The 12500-nt window shown below is 36.9% G+C and overlaps 1 protein-coding gene across 1 annotated transcript in view; it reads left to right on the plus strand.

The window, feature by feature from the left end:
• The first annotated feature begins 10183 nt into the window (after nt 1-10183).
• The window catches only part of LOC115224002 (mast cell protease 1A), a 12255-nt gene continuing 9938 nt past the window's right edge, over nt 10184-12500 (plus strand). Inside the window, exon 1 of the mRNA XM_029794786.2 lies at nt 10184-10294. Coding sequence (XP_029650646.1) covers nt 10246-10294 — 49 coding nt within the window. The 5' untranslated portion in view covers nt 10184-10245. The remainder of the gene's footprint in view (nt 10295-12500) is intronic.

Here is a 12500-nt window from a genome sequence, read left to right on the forward strand (position 1 = left end):
TTGCAGAATTGTTAGCATGCTTAATGAAATGCTTAGCAATATTTTGCCCATCACTATGTTCCGAGTTCAAACTCCACCGAGGTTGACTTTGCCTTTCATCCTTTTGCGGGTCAGTAAATTAAGTACCAGTGAAACACTAGAGTCAATGTAATCAACTAGTCACCACCAACAAATTTCAGGCCTTGTGCCTATAGCAGAAAGGATTATTATTATTTTTATTAAGGCAGCGAGCTGGCAGAATTGTTAGCATGCTGGGTGAAATGCTTAGCGGTATTTCATCCATCTTCTTGCCCTGAGTTCATATTCTGCCGAGTTGGCTTTGCCTTTCATCATTTTGGGGTTGATAAAATAAGTACCTGTCAAGCACTGGGGTTGACATTATCAACTACCTCCTCCCCCAAATTTCAGGCCTTCTGCCTATAGTAATAAGGATTATTTGGTCGGTCCGAGGCTATAGTAGAAGACACTTGCCCAAGCTGTCACACAGTGAGAATGAACCTGGAACCATGTGGTTAGTAAGCAAGCTACTTACCACACAGCCACTCAAAGTTTATTTTACCAACAGTTGACATTTCTACATCAGTCAAAAAAAAAAACTCTTTCACTTGCAAAGTTATTGCTATGCATCTACTAGTTTCAGTTGATAGTCATAGATGTTTACATCTATGACACGTAAAAAGCACCAACCGATCGTGGCCATTGCCAGCCTCCTCTGGCCCCTGTGCCGGTGGCACGTAAAAAGCACCCACTACACTCTCGGAGTGGTTGGCATTAGGAAGGGCATCCAGCTGTAGAAACACTGCCAAAATCAGACTGGAGCCTGGTGAAGCCAGTCTGGCTTTCCAGACCCCGGTCGACTTGTCCAACCCATGTTAGCATGGAAAACGGACATTAAACGATGATTATGATGATGATGATGATGATGATGATGTTGAGTTATATAACTCATTGAAAAAGACATGGTACCATGACTATGTAAGTGATAGAGCAGAAATTAATATAGTATAGTAGAGTTCATCTCACTCCAAGCTATATTATACTGGTAATATTAATGTTTAGCACCAGACCTATGCTCATTGAATAGTCTTATGGTTATACTTATTTTTTTTCTTGGCACAATGTACCTAAGACCACATTCTCTAATATATATTTTATTCAAATGATAAGCTGTGATTTGAGGGAAATTTAGTTGCTATCTCTTGCTGGCCAAGTGACTGCCTAGAGGCTTCCTCATTAGCTCTTAATGCCAAAGATATTTCTCGCCACAATGACAATCAAGACCACTTTTGTAGAAGATACTGACAGAAGGCCTAGTTGAGGACTAGTTGTTTGTTGTTTTTCTTTTTCTTTTCATTGTGATACCTTTATGGATGTAGTAGCTTTATTAAATCAGTCTCTGGAGTACTATTGGCATTTCTGTTTTTCAATGATTTCATCCAAGAGAGAGATGGTAAATTTGATGACTGTCATCCCTTTCAGATGATATTAAGTGATATTAGGACACAAAACTTTGCATGCTTACATGTATAGTTCTCTACTTCCACAATCTATCCATCCATCAATCCATCCATCCATCCTCCTCCTCCCAAACAACAGAGGAAACCAACATAGGTAGAACACATTCAGATGAACAGAAGCTGTTGTGGCAGAGGTAGGAGAGGAAACACAGAAGGAGAGAGAGAGAGAGAGAGAGAGAGAGAGAGAGAGAGAGAGAGAGAGAGAGAGAGAGAGAGAGAGAGAGAGAGAGAGAGAGAGAAGACACAGCTTGTTAGTTGAATAGATGTACAATGTTAGTAAGTGAAGGTAGTCCCAGATCAATCCTGATCAAGAAAAAAAGACTACCTAACGAAGACATTCCAATCAGGACCATCCTGTCTCTTTAGGGTATCTAGGAACATTATCCTAAGATGTTGCTCTTCCTTCTCTCAAGATGTTAAGGTGGGATTTGTGTGGAAACTTGGTTGCTATTTCTAGCATGTTGAGCGACCATGTATAAGTGTCCTGAATGGGCCAAAACAATTGGTTTTGTTGTTGTTTAACCTCAGGCTAGCTATGATCAAGCAGACTTATGGTCAAAACCATTTCAGCTGTGCTAAATCTGTCTCTTAATGGGCATCTGGTCTATTTTAGAGAAGCAAAGATATTTTTGAAAAGTTAATAATAATAATCTTTTCTACTCTAGTTACAAGGCCCAAAATTTTTAGGTAGGGGGCCAGTTGATTAGATCAACCCCAGTACACAACTGGTACTTAATTTATCGACCCCCGAAAGAATGAAAAGCAAAGCCAACCATGGCGAAATTTGAACTCAGAACTTAAAGACAGACGAAATACCACTAAGAATTTCGTCTTGCATGCTAACGTTTCTGCCAGCTCACCACTATAATAATAGTGGTCAATGCAGAGAGTAGACGCGACACCAATGGTAACTGGTGCACTTGAAAGTATCAGCGCTCAACTACCAGCATGGCTGAAAGAGATCGGAACAAATGTGAAGGTAGAATGCCTACAAAAATCAGCATTACTTGGAACTGCAAGAATTCTTCAAAAGGTTCTTGAAGCATGACCAGTAAAACAAGTGTCACCTTAGTCTGCTGGCTGTGGAGAGCTGGCACTTTCCATCATACCCAACAACATAAGCTGTGAATTTTAATAAATAATAATAATAATAGTGAAGGCGCATGGCTCAGTGGTTAGAGTGTTGAGCTTATGATTGTGAAGTTGTGAGCTCGAATCCCAGACCGGGCTGCATGTTGTGTTCTTGAGCAAGACACTTTATTTCACGTTGCTCCAGTTCACTCAGCTGTAGAAATGAGTTGCGATGTCACTGATGCCAAGCTGTATTGGCCTTTGCCTTTCCGTTGGATAACACTGGTGGTATTCCATAAACAACCTTGCCTGGACTTGTGCCTGGGAAGGTAACTTTCTAGGTGCAATCCTATGGTCTGTGTCATGACCGAAGGGGGTCTCAGAATAATAATAATAATAATAATTCTTTCTACAACAGGCACATGGCCTGAAATTTTTGAGGGAAATTTTTGTGGGGCTAGTTAATTACATCAATCACAGTGCTCAACTGGTACATATTTTATCGACTATGAAGGCATGAAAGGCAAAGTCAACATCAATAGAATCTGAACTCAAATAATAATAATAATAATAATAATAATAATAACAACAACAATAATAGTAATAATAATAATGATGATGATAAAGATGTACCTACTCTTATTGACCACACCCAATGCCATGCCATCCCCAGCCTCTCAAAATTCAAGAAATCTCAGATAATTGCTCAAAAAAATGTTTACATATTTTTGTTTATTTGTAGATTTTGTGTTGTTGGATTTTTAAATAAATATTTGCTCATTACAAGTGACCACACATACATAATATACACACATATACATACACACAGGTAGGCAGGCTTGGTTACTCACATTCACACACAGACACTTGCATAGACAGGCTCACACATACTGTTTTGTGTAGATGAGGCTTGCACACCTCCATGCAAATTCACTCAAACACACTCACACACATTTAAATTGTGAATGAGAAATAAATTTTGTGCTGTCTCATCCAATTCTTTCTTGGGTCATGAAAATTGTGGTCACATGTTTCGTGCCCAGACATTCAGTCATCAAACACAAATTTATTTTACTATTCAAATGAAAATAAAATTAATACAAAATAAGCCTTTTTTTTCAAAATAACTGAAATATATTTTACTGGAAAAATAATGTTCTTTTACCGAAGGAAAAAACTCCAGAAAATATGGATTATATATATTAATCAAGCAATGGAACATTTGATGATGTAAAGCTTGTTGGTGAAAAAGCATGGCAGTGAAAATTTTGGAGACAAAATGTCTGGCTGTGAAAACTCTTTAAATGGAAAAGCTTGTCAGTGAAAAGTGCCAGCAACACTAAAGTTGGCAATGGAAAATCTACCAAAGAAAAATTTGGCAACAAAAACTGTTGATGAAAAGTCCATCAAGGCTGAAGCTTAATTACTAAACACCCACTTTAATAAAAACTTGTCATATACTCAGTAAATAATATGAGTACAAAAAGTTACTACACACTCAGTAGAAACACGATATTAAATTATATATATATATATAAAAACTGCATATCTAAAAAAGGTTAAATGAGTACAAGATTGACTATATCATATCAAAAAATCGATCATTTGTCCAATCACAATTGACTCTTCCAGTCAAACATTGACCATATATCCAGTCAATAACAAACCATACTCAAAAACTGATCATCTATCTTTGTGTACTTGAAAACTGGCCACACATCCAGTCAAAAACTAACCACAAATTTACTGATACTTGCCACAATCAACACACACAAAATTAAAAAACTGATGACATGTATGTAGTCAAAAATTATTCAATCAAAAGAAATCAATATATAACAAACTATCATCTACAATTTTACTCCCTTTCTTATCATGTATTTTTGGCTTGTTTTATTTTAATTTAATTCATTTTTATTTTCTTTTTCATTCACCATCACTCGCCACCCAGTGAACTTAACCATCACATAGCACCTATTCTTGCAGCAGTGAAGTATAGCATTGTATAGTACCCTATGCTCTTGCAGTTGTGAACTAAACTACTGTGTAGTACCCCACATACAGCTAGATGTACTGTACCATAAATAAATTATGGGCCTGTGGGCCTATTAACAAAACACACTGTTCATGAATGGACGAGAATTACCCAGTTCTTGGTTGCGTGGTAATCACTTATTTAGTAGGAAGGAAAAAGAAGGGGAAAACTGTTCCAGTACACCAATATATATATATATGATATGTATGCATGTATGTATGCACGCATACATATATATGTATGTATATATGCACGTGTATATATATATATATATATGTATATGTATATATACTTATATCTATCTATACGCACACACATATACATGTGTGTGAAATGTAACTTAAAAGAAAGAGGGTGAGTGAGAGATTTATTGTGTCTCTGCCATACTGAAATGAGAAAATATGCAAAATATACGGCAAACCAGAGAAACAATTGTAAATATATAAAGAGGTTGTATGTAAAAGATCATAATTCCTTGAACACATTTTTTAAATTTATAAAATACGTATGTGAAAATGTATGAAAATAAAATTTTAAATATATATAAAAAAGAAATTACATTTTGTATTTTTTATGATGTTCAAGCTTCAAATTAAATATTCTTCTTATGTGACTATGTACATGCATGCATATGAATGTATAGAAGAATGTATGTTTGTATGTATGTATATGTATCACTATAGTGGTGCTACAGCAACAAGATTTAAGTCAAGATTGCATAACCATTTAAAATCTTTCAAATATAAAAAACTTACAATACATTTTTTTGGCAACTCTAATCTGTTAATTGAAGAACAATATTAAGTATTCAATCTCATGGTCAATCATATGAACTGCTCTTTCTTATAAGGGTGTAAATATTTTTTGTAATTTCTGCTTAATAGAAAGTATTGATATCCTCAAATGCAGAACTAGTAGATTTAATAAATTTGGTGAATTATAAGATGTCCTTAAAAAATACTAGTCGTTTTTTAAATTCATCACCCTAATGCATAAGTAGTATTAAATTCTTTGTTAATTATTGTTTTATGAATGATATACACTTAAAATTACATAATTATATAATTATAAAATTATAATTTATCCAAATTCTTACTATTTCCTTTTTATATACTCTTTTACTTGTTTCAGTCATTTGACTGTGGCCATGCTGGAGCACCGCCTTTAGTCGAGCAAATCGACCCCAGGACTCATTCTTTGTAAGCCCAGCACTTATTCTATCGGTCTCTTCTGCCGAACCGCTAAGTTACGGGGACATAGACACACCAGCATCGGTTGTCAAGCGATGTTGAGGTGGAGGGACAAACACAGACACACAAACGTATACACGCACATACATATACATATATATATATATATATATAGATATAATAATATATATATATATATATATATATATATATATATATATATATATATACATATATACGACGGGCTTCTTTCAGTTTCCGTCTACCAAATCCACTCACAAGGCTTTGGTCGGCCCGAGGCTATAGTAGAAGACACTTGCCCAAGGTGCCACGTAGTGGGACTGAAACCGGAATCATGTGGTTTGTAAGCAATCTACTTACCACACAGCCACTCCTCCTACGCATATAGTTTTGCATTTCTTGAAACAAAACCACACAAAAAATTTCTTAAATAGTAGTGACTATCAGGGCTGGATTTATAGAGGGTCGAGGAGGGTAGGTGGTCCAGGCATCTACAGATATAGAGCTCTCCTGCTATGAAGGGTATGTAGCACTCAGTATAGAGAGCTCCCACCTCTCAGCAATCTTGCATACAGAGGCTCTCTTTCAATAAACAAACATATTGTAAAAAATGTAACCATCCCTCTTTTTTGATAAATAACCAGTTTTAACTACATTAGTGACATCAATTCATTCAATTATTCCAAAAACAGCCACAATTCCCATGAGTTCCTTTTGGGATATTGACAGAAAATCAACAAAAGACTCCAAAAATGTATGTATGTATCAGTGAGTGTATGTTTGTGTGTGTGTGTGTGTCTGTGTGTGAGAGAGAGAGACAGAGGGACCGAGAGAGAGAGAGGGACCGAGAGAGAGAGAGAGTATGGATGTATATAAAGATAAGTTTCTTTATTGGCCACACAGGGCTGCACACAGATGGGACAAGTTACAAGGTAGAGCTTTTCTTTTGGGGGATGAAAAAAACAAAAAACCAAAGAAACAAAAAAAAAGGGGTGGCGTAGGTTTTCGAAAAGGGAAGAAAAGAACAAAAAAAAAATAATAATAAAAAATAAAAATAAAAAAAAGAAAATGAAAAGGAACAAAAGAAAACAGAAATGAAAAAAGAAAAAAGGGGAAAAAAAGGGGAGAGAGATTGATAGAAAGAAGTTATCACCTCTAGTTCAAACTCTTTCTTTCAATACATGACTGAGCACAGTAACCTTAGATTGACTACTGGCCATTAAACACACACACACAAACACACACACTCACACACACACACGCACACACACACACATACACACACACACACACAACACACACACACACACACACACAGAGGCATACACATATATTGTCATCGTAAACTTCATTATTTCAGTGAGGCATTGGAAACTGGTCTTATTTTAGGAAAGAGCAAGTAAGTATTGTATAAATGTTCCAAAATTTTAATTTGCTAGGAATCTTGTTACTTTTCTGTTTTGAGATTCTGGTGCCAGACACGAGGGAACCTCTGCACAACACTTGAATTCGAACTCTTTCAACATTATTTCGGCAGACAACGAACGATAATTTTTAGTCACCTCTGTATTTATATCTCTTTACTCTTTTTTTTTACTCTTTTTACTTGTTTCAGTCATTTGACTGCGGCCATGCTGGAGCACCGCCTTTAGTCGAGCAAATCGACCCCGGGACTTATTCTATCGGTCTCTTTTGCCGAACCGCTAAGTGACGGGGACGTAAACACACCAGCATCGGTTGTCAAGCAATGCTAGGGGAACAAACACAGACACACAAACATATTCACACACACTTATATATATATACATACATACGACAGGCTTCTTTCAGTTTCCGTCTATCAAATCCACTCACAAGGCATTGGTCGGCCCGGGGCTATAGCAGAAGACACTTGCCCAAGATGCCACGCAGTGGGACTGAACCCGGAACCATGTGGTTGGTTAGCAAGCTACTTACCAAACAGCCACTCCTGCGCCTATATCCTTCTTATTCCACAGAATTATTAAAGACGATCAGTTTCGATTGAAATATCACAGAATGGAAAAGATGTGGAGAGACGAAGGTGAAGAGCTATAATAGCTGCAGACGAATGTGTACAGACGGAAAGAAAAAGTCTAGTCGAATATTTACAGAGCAGCACAGAAAAACTACTAAAGACAGTTGATAAAGAACAGGCGATGGAGCGCGTATTAGGAGAAAAGAACAAGAATGAAATACAAAGAGAGTACATCAGACATATTGAAGAGAAACCTCTTCATGGCCAAGTTTGGAGAGCCACTGAAGACGTAATTGGATCAAAATAATCCTGAGCTTGGTTAAAAAGGGCCAATTAAAAAAGTAACAAAGAGCGTAATTGTAGCAGCCCAAGATCAAGCGATAAAAACAAACAACTTGGTTTTTATCGCTTGATCTTGGGCTGCTACACTTGAAAAAAACTTGAAAAAAAAAATATATGGAGAGAATGTGTCATAAAAATGTAGAGGGGAGCTGAAGATGGAAATACATGGTACAATCATCGATTCGAATGAGTACTGGAGTCGGAGAAATGTAAGATTTTGTGGGACTTTCCTATTCAAACGGACAAGAAGTTAGAAAATAATAGATCAGGCGTAACAATTATAAAGAAAAACGAACTTGCTTACTTATCGACCTATCATGCCCGTTTGATTTTAGGATCGTAAAGAAAGAGAACGAAAAAAAAATCCCTAAAAACTTGAAATAGGGAGAATTTGGAGCATGCGAACAGTAATGGTCATGCCTGTAATAATTGGTACGTTGAGAACAGAAAGCAAAGACAGACAAATGGCTGAAGGACATTCAAACAGAATGCTCGGTAGAGCTCCTACAGAAAGTTTGTCTCTTAGGGACAGCAAGGATTATCAGGATGGTCTAAGCACTTGAAAGACTGTTGAAAACTTGTGGATACCTAATGTTGCAGGTAGTAACCTACTACCCACGTAAATCCTACCAGAAATAAAACCGAACCTGAGCCAAACCAAAATGATAAGAATAAATGTTTTGCCTTGGTGTAAAAGATGGGCTACAGCAAATATTCTGCTCAGTACCGCAGAGGTGCTTGACAGTTGTTTGATCTTAACAAGTTAAGCATGTCCCTTGGTGGTTGACAACACGTGCTTCTCTGATCTCGGGTAGAAATAGTGGGGGAGCATCATAGCCATATGTGGAGAGGAACTCTTTGGGGTTGAATAATTCACTTCTGGAAATATGGGTGTTTTGTTCGACATCCTTAAACAACCCTTATTCAGGGACCTTTTGAGTGGGATGGGCCACACGACCTGAAGAAAATGTCACGTACATGTGGTTGTGATGCATGTATGTACCTGGTGTACCCTTATCAGACAGATTATCATGATGGGTATATTGGTTTCGTATATTTATGCCCCAATGTCGCTTTGATGGCATGCGTTGCTCTCTTACTCAATAATAATAATAATAATAACAATAATAGCTTCTAATTTAGCACAGTAGCAGTAATTTTGAAGGAAGAGATAATCGATGCATCCAGTACTTGAGTGGAACTTTATTTCCTCGATCCAGAAAGGATGAAAGGCAAATTAGACTTAAGCGAAATTTGAACTCTGAACTAAAACAGCTGGAACGAATGCCGAAAGGCATTTTATCCGACGCTCTAACGGTTCTGCCAATAACGTAAATGTCTGCAAAGGCTGCAAGGCATGTTCTTGACACTGTAACGATTCCATTAGTCCATTAATGGCTTTAAAATAATTTATGCAATGTGACATTATTATTTCTTCCAGTTTAATCTCTAAGTCTAATACACTATGTGATTCCACGTATTTATGTGGGCCACTTCGCTTATATCGTACGTGTGACTGTGGGCGACGGGACACACAGACAAGAAGAAGAAGAACGGGGCGGAGAAACCAGGTGTTATCCTTTTTTTTCGTTACACGAAGAATTAAAAAAAAACCTCCTGCTTTTTTACTCATTTTCATGCATTACACATATGCATACATATAATATTATGTATGCATGTATATATGTATGTATGTATGTATGTATATGTGTATGTATGTATATGTGTATGTATGTATGTATGTATGTATGTATGTATGTATGTATGTATGTATGTATGTACATACAAATATATGTATGTAGTATGTATGATGTATGTATGTACATACGAATATATATATATATATATATATATATATATATATATATATACTATATATATATATATATATATTGGCGTGTGTGTGTACGTGCGTGTACGTGTGTATGTTTGGATGTATGCTTGTGTGTATGTGTGTATTTATGTATGCATGTATAATATATACACAGAACTTTATGACAACAGGGTTGTATATAAAAAGAGCAGTTCTTGGTGTAGCAGTCATTCTGTAAACTTGAGCAGGTTTAAAGAAAAATGTTCCTTTTACTGACGGCGTTCTCTTTCGCTTTATTTGCATGCGGAGGTAAGTGACATTTTGTTACTGCAATCTGAAGATAAAAATGTCCGTATTATCTTCTTTTGCGTTAATTTCTAATATAGAGCTTGAACGCTGAATGCGGCAAATGATATTTAGAATGATATTCGAATTTATCCATAACTTCATGAGTCCTGTGCCAAGAAACCAAGAACAAAACAGAAACGTAGTGAAAACTCAAGACACCAAACAAGGAAAAAATAACGAACAAACAAAACAAAAACAAAACAACAGACATAGACGCAGCCGTGGCTTTGTTAGTAAGAAGTTTGCTTCCCAACTACGTGTTTAGGAGTTCAGTTCCACTGCGTGGCACCTTGGACAAGTGCCTTCTACTATAGCCTCGGGTCGACTTGTGAATGGATTTGGTAGACGGAAACTGAAAGAAATCCGTGAGCTCCTACACGCATTTTTTCTCTCCTTGTTTCTCTCCTTTTTTTTCTGTGTATCTTTCTCTCGAAGAGCGTAGGCTTGAAACGTAAAAGACTTGTTCTATTTCTATTCCTGAGCGCTATACTAATACATTTGTTTGTTTGTACTCCACATGCCTTCGTCTTTTGTTTATTTTCGTAAACCTTCCCGTTATATATATATATTGGCCTGCTCGCTTAACCACCGAGGCGGCGTCATTTGAAGGCTAAAACAATGCGAAGCGCATTGTGACCAGCGATGTGTAGCAACATCTGATAGCCTGGTCGGTCACGTGATATATATACATATATATATATATATATATATATATATATGTATCGCAGCACGAGTTTAATTTGTTCCACGACTGAGCTAGTTTTACGATTTACTCGTTTTACAAGGGTATTCGGCTCACAATAGCAAGGCCGTTAGTTCGATTCCCGACGGTGCGTTGTATGCTTCAGCAAGACACTTTATTTCCCATCCCTCCTGTTCACTCAGCTGGCAAAAATGAGTAGTACCTGCAGCTGAAAGGGCCAGCATTGTCACAATCTGTGTCACGCTGAATCTTCCCGAGAACTACGTTAAGGTTACGCGTGTCTGTGGAGTGTTCGCCACTTGTACGTTAATTTCACGAGCAAGCTGTTCCGTTGATCGTATCAACTGGAAAACCTCATTGTCGTAACCAACGGAATACCAGTGTCATATATATATATATATATATATATATATATCAGCCGAAATTGCGAGGATGATCTGGTTCTTGACTGAAGATAGAAGGCTTCGAATGTCCCGTCCGTGTTTTCTGCATCGTCTTCTTAATGTTTTGCGTTCTTGTCCCAGTTTGTATTTTTTACACCACACACACACACACACACACACACACACACACACACACACACACACACCACACACATATTATATATATATGTATGTATGTATGTATATATATATATATATATATATATGCGTGTGTATATATGTATATATATATATATATATATTATATTAATATATATATACATGTATGTATATATTATGTATGTATATATATGTATATATATATATTACATGTATATATATATACATGATATATATATATATGTATATATATATGTACATATATATGTATATATATATATATATTATATTATAATATGTGTGTGTGTGTGTGTGTGTGTATGTTATATATAGTTGAAATTACAGAAAAACAAAAGATGAAGACAAGTGTATAAAAACAAGCAAGTGTATTAGTTTAACGCTCGGGAAGGTGAGAAAGTCATTTACGTTTCGAGCCTACGCTCTTCAACAGAAAGGAACACGCGGAAATAAACAGAGAGAGGAAAAATCGTGTGGATTAAGGAATCAATCATGGCGACTGGTTGGAAAAAAGTAGTTGGACTAGAGAGCTAGGAAGACTGGTGATCCCAAAACGAAGGTGCGCGTGCGTGTGTGCATGTGAGAGTGTGTAAGTGTGTGCGTGTGGATAGGGGTTAGTGACTTTGACATGTGGATGTGTGTGTAAGTGTGTGCGTCTGTGGGTGTGTGGGTGTACAGATGATGGTGTGTGGTGTGGGTGCCGAGAAGTGGTCAGTGCTAGTGTGTGTGGAGTGGTGTGGGGTGGTGTAATGTGGTGGTATGAGGTGTGGTGTGTATGTGTGGGTATGTGGGGATGTGAGGGTTGGGTGTAAGTTTGGGGAGATGATGTGGGTGTGAGGATGTGGGTAGGGATGTAGCAGTGGTTGTGTGGGTAGGAGTGGTGTATGTTGGAGTGGGGTGTGGA

Source organism: Octopus sinensis, linkage group LG24, assembly GCF_006345805.1.
Source record: "Octopus sinensis linkage group LG24, ASM634580v1, whole genome shotgun sequence".
Taxonomy (NCBI): Eukaryota; Metazoa; Mollusca; class Cephalopoda; order Octopoda; family Octopodidae; genus Octopus; species Octopus sinensis.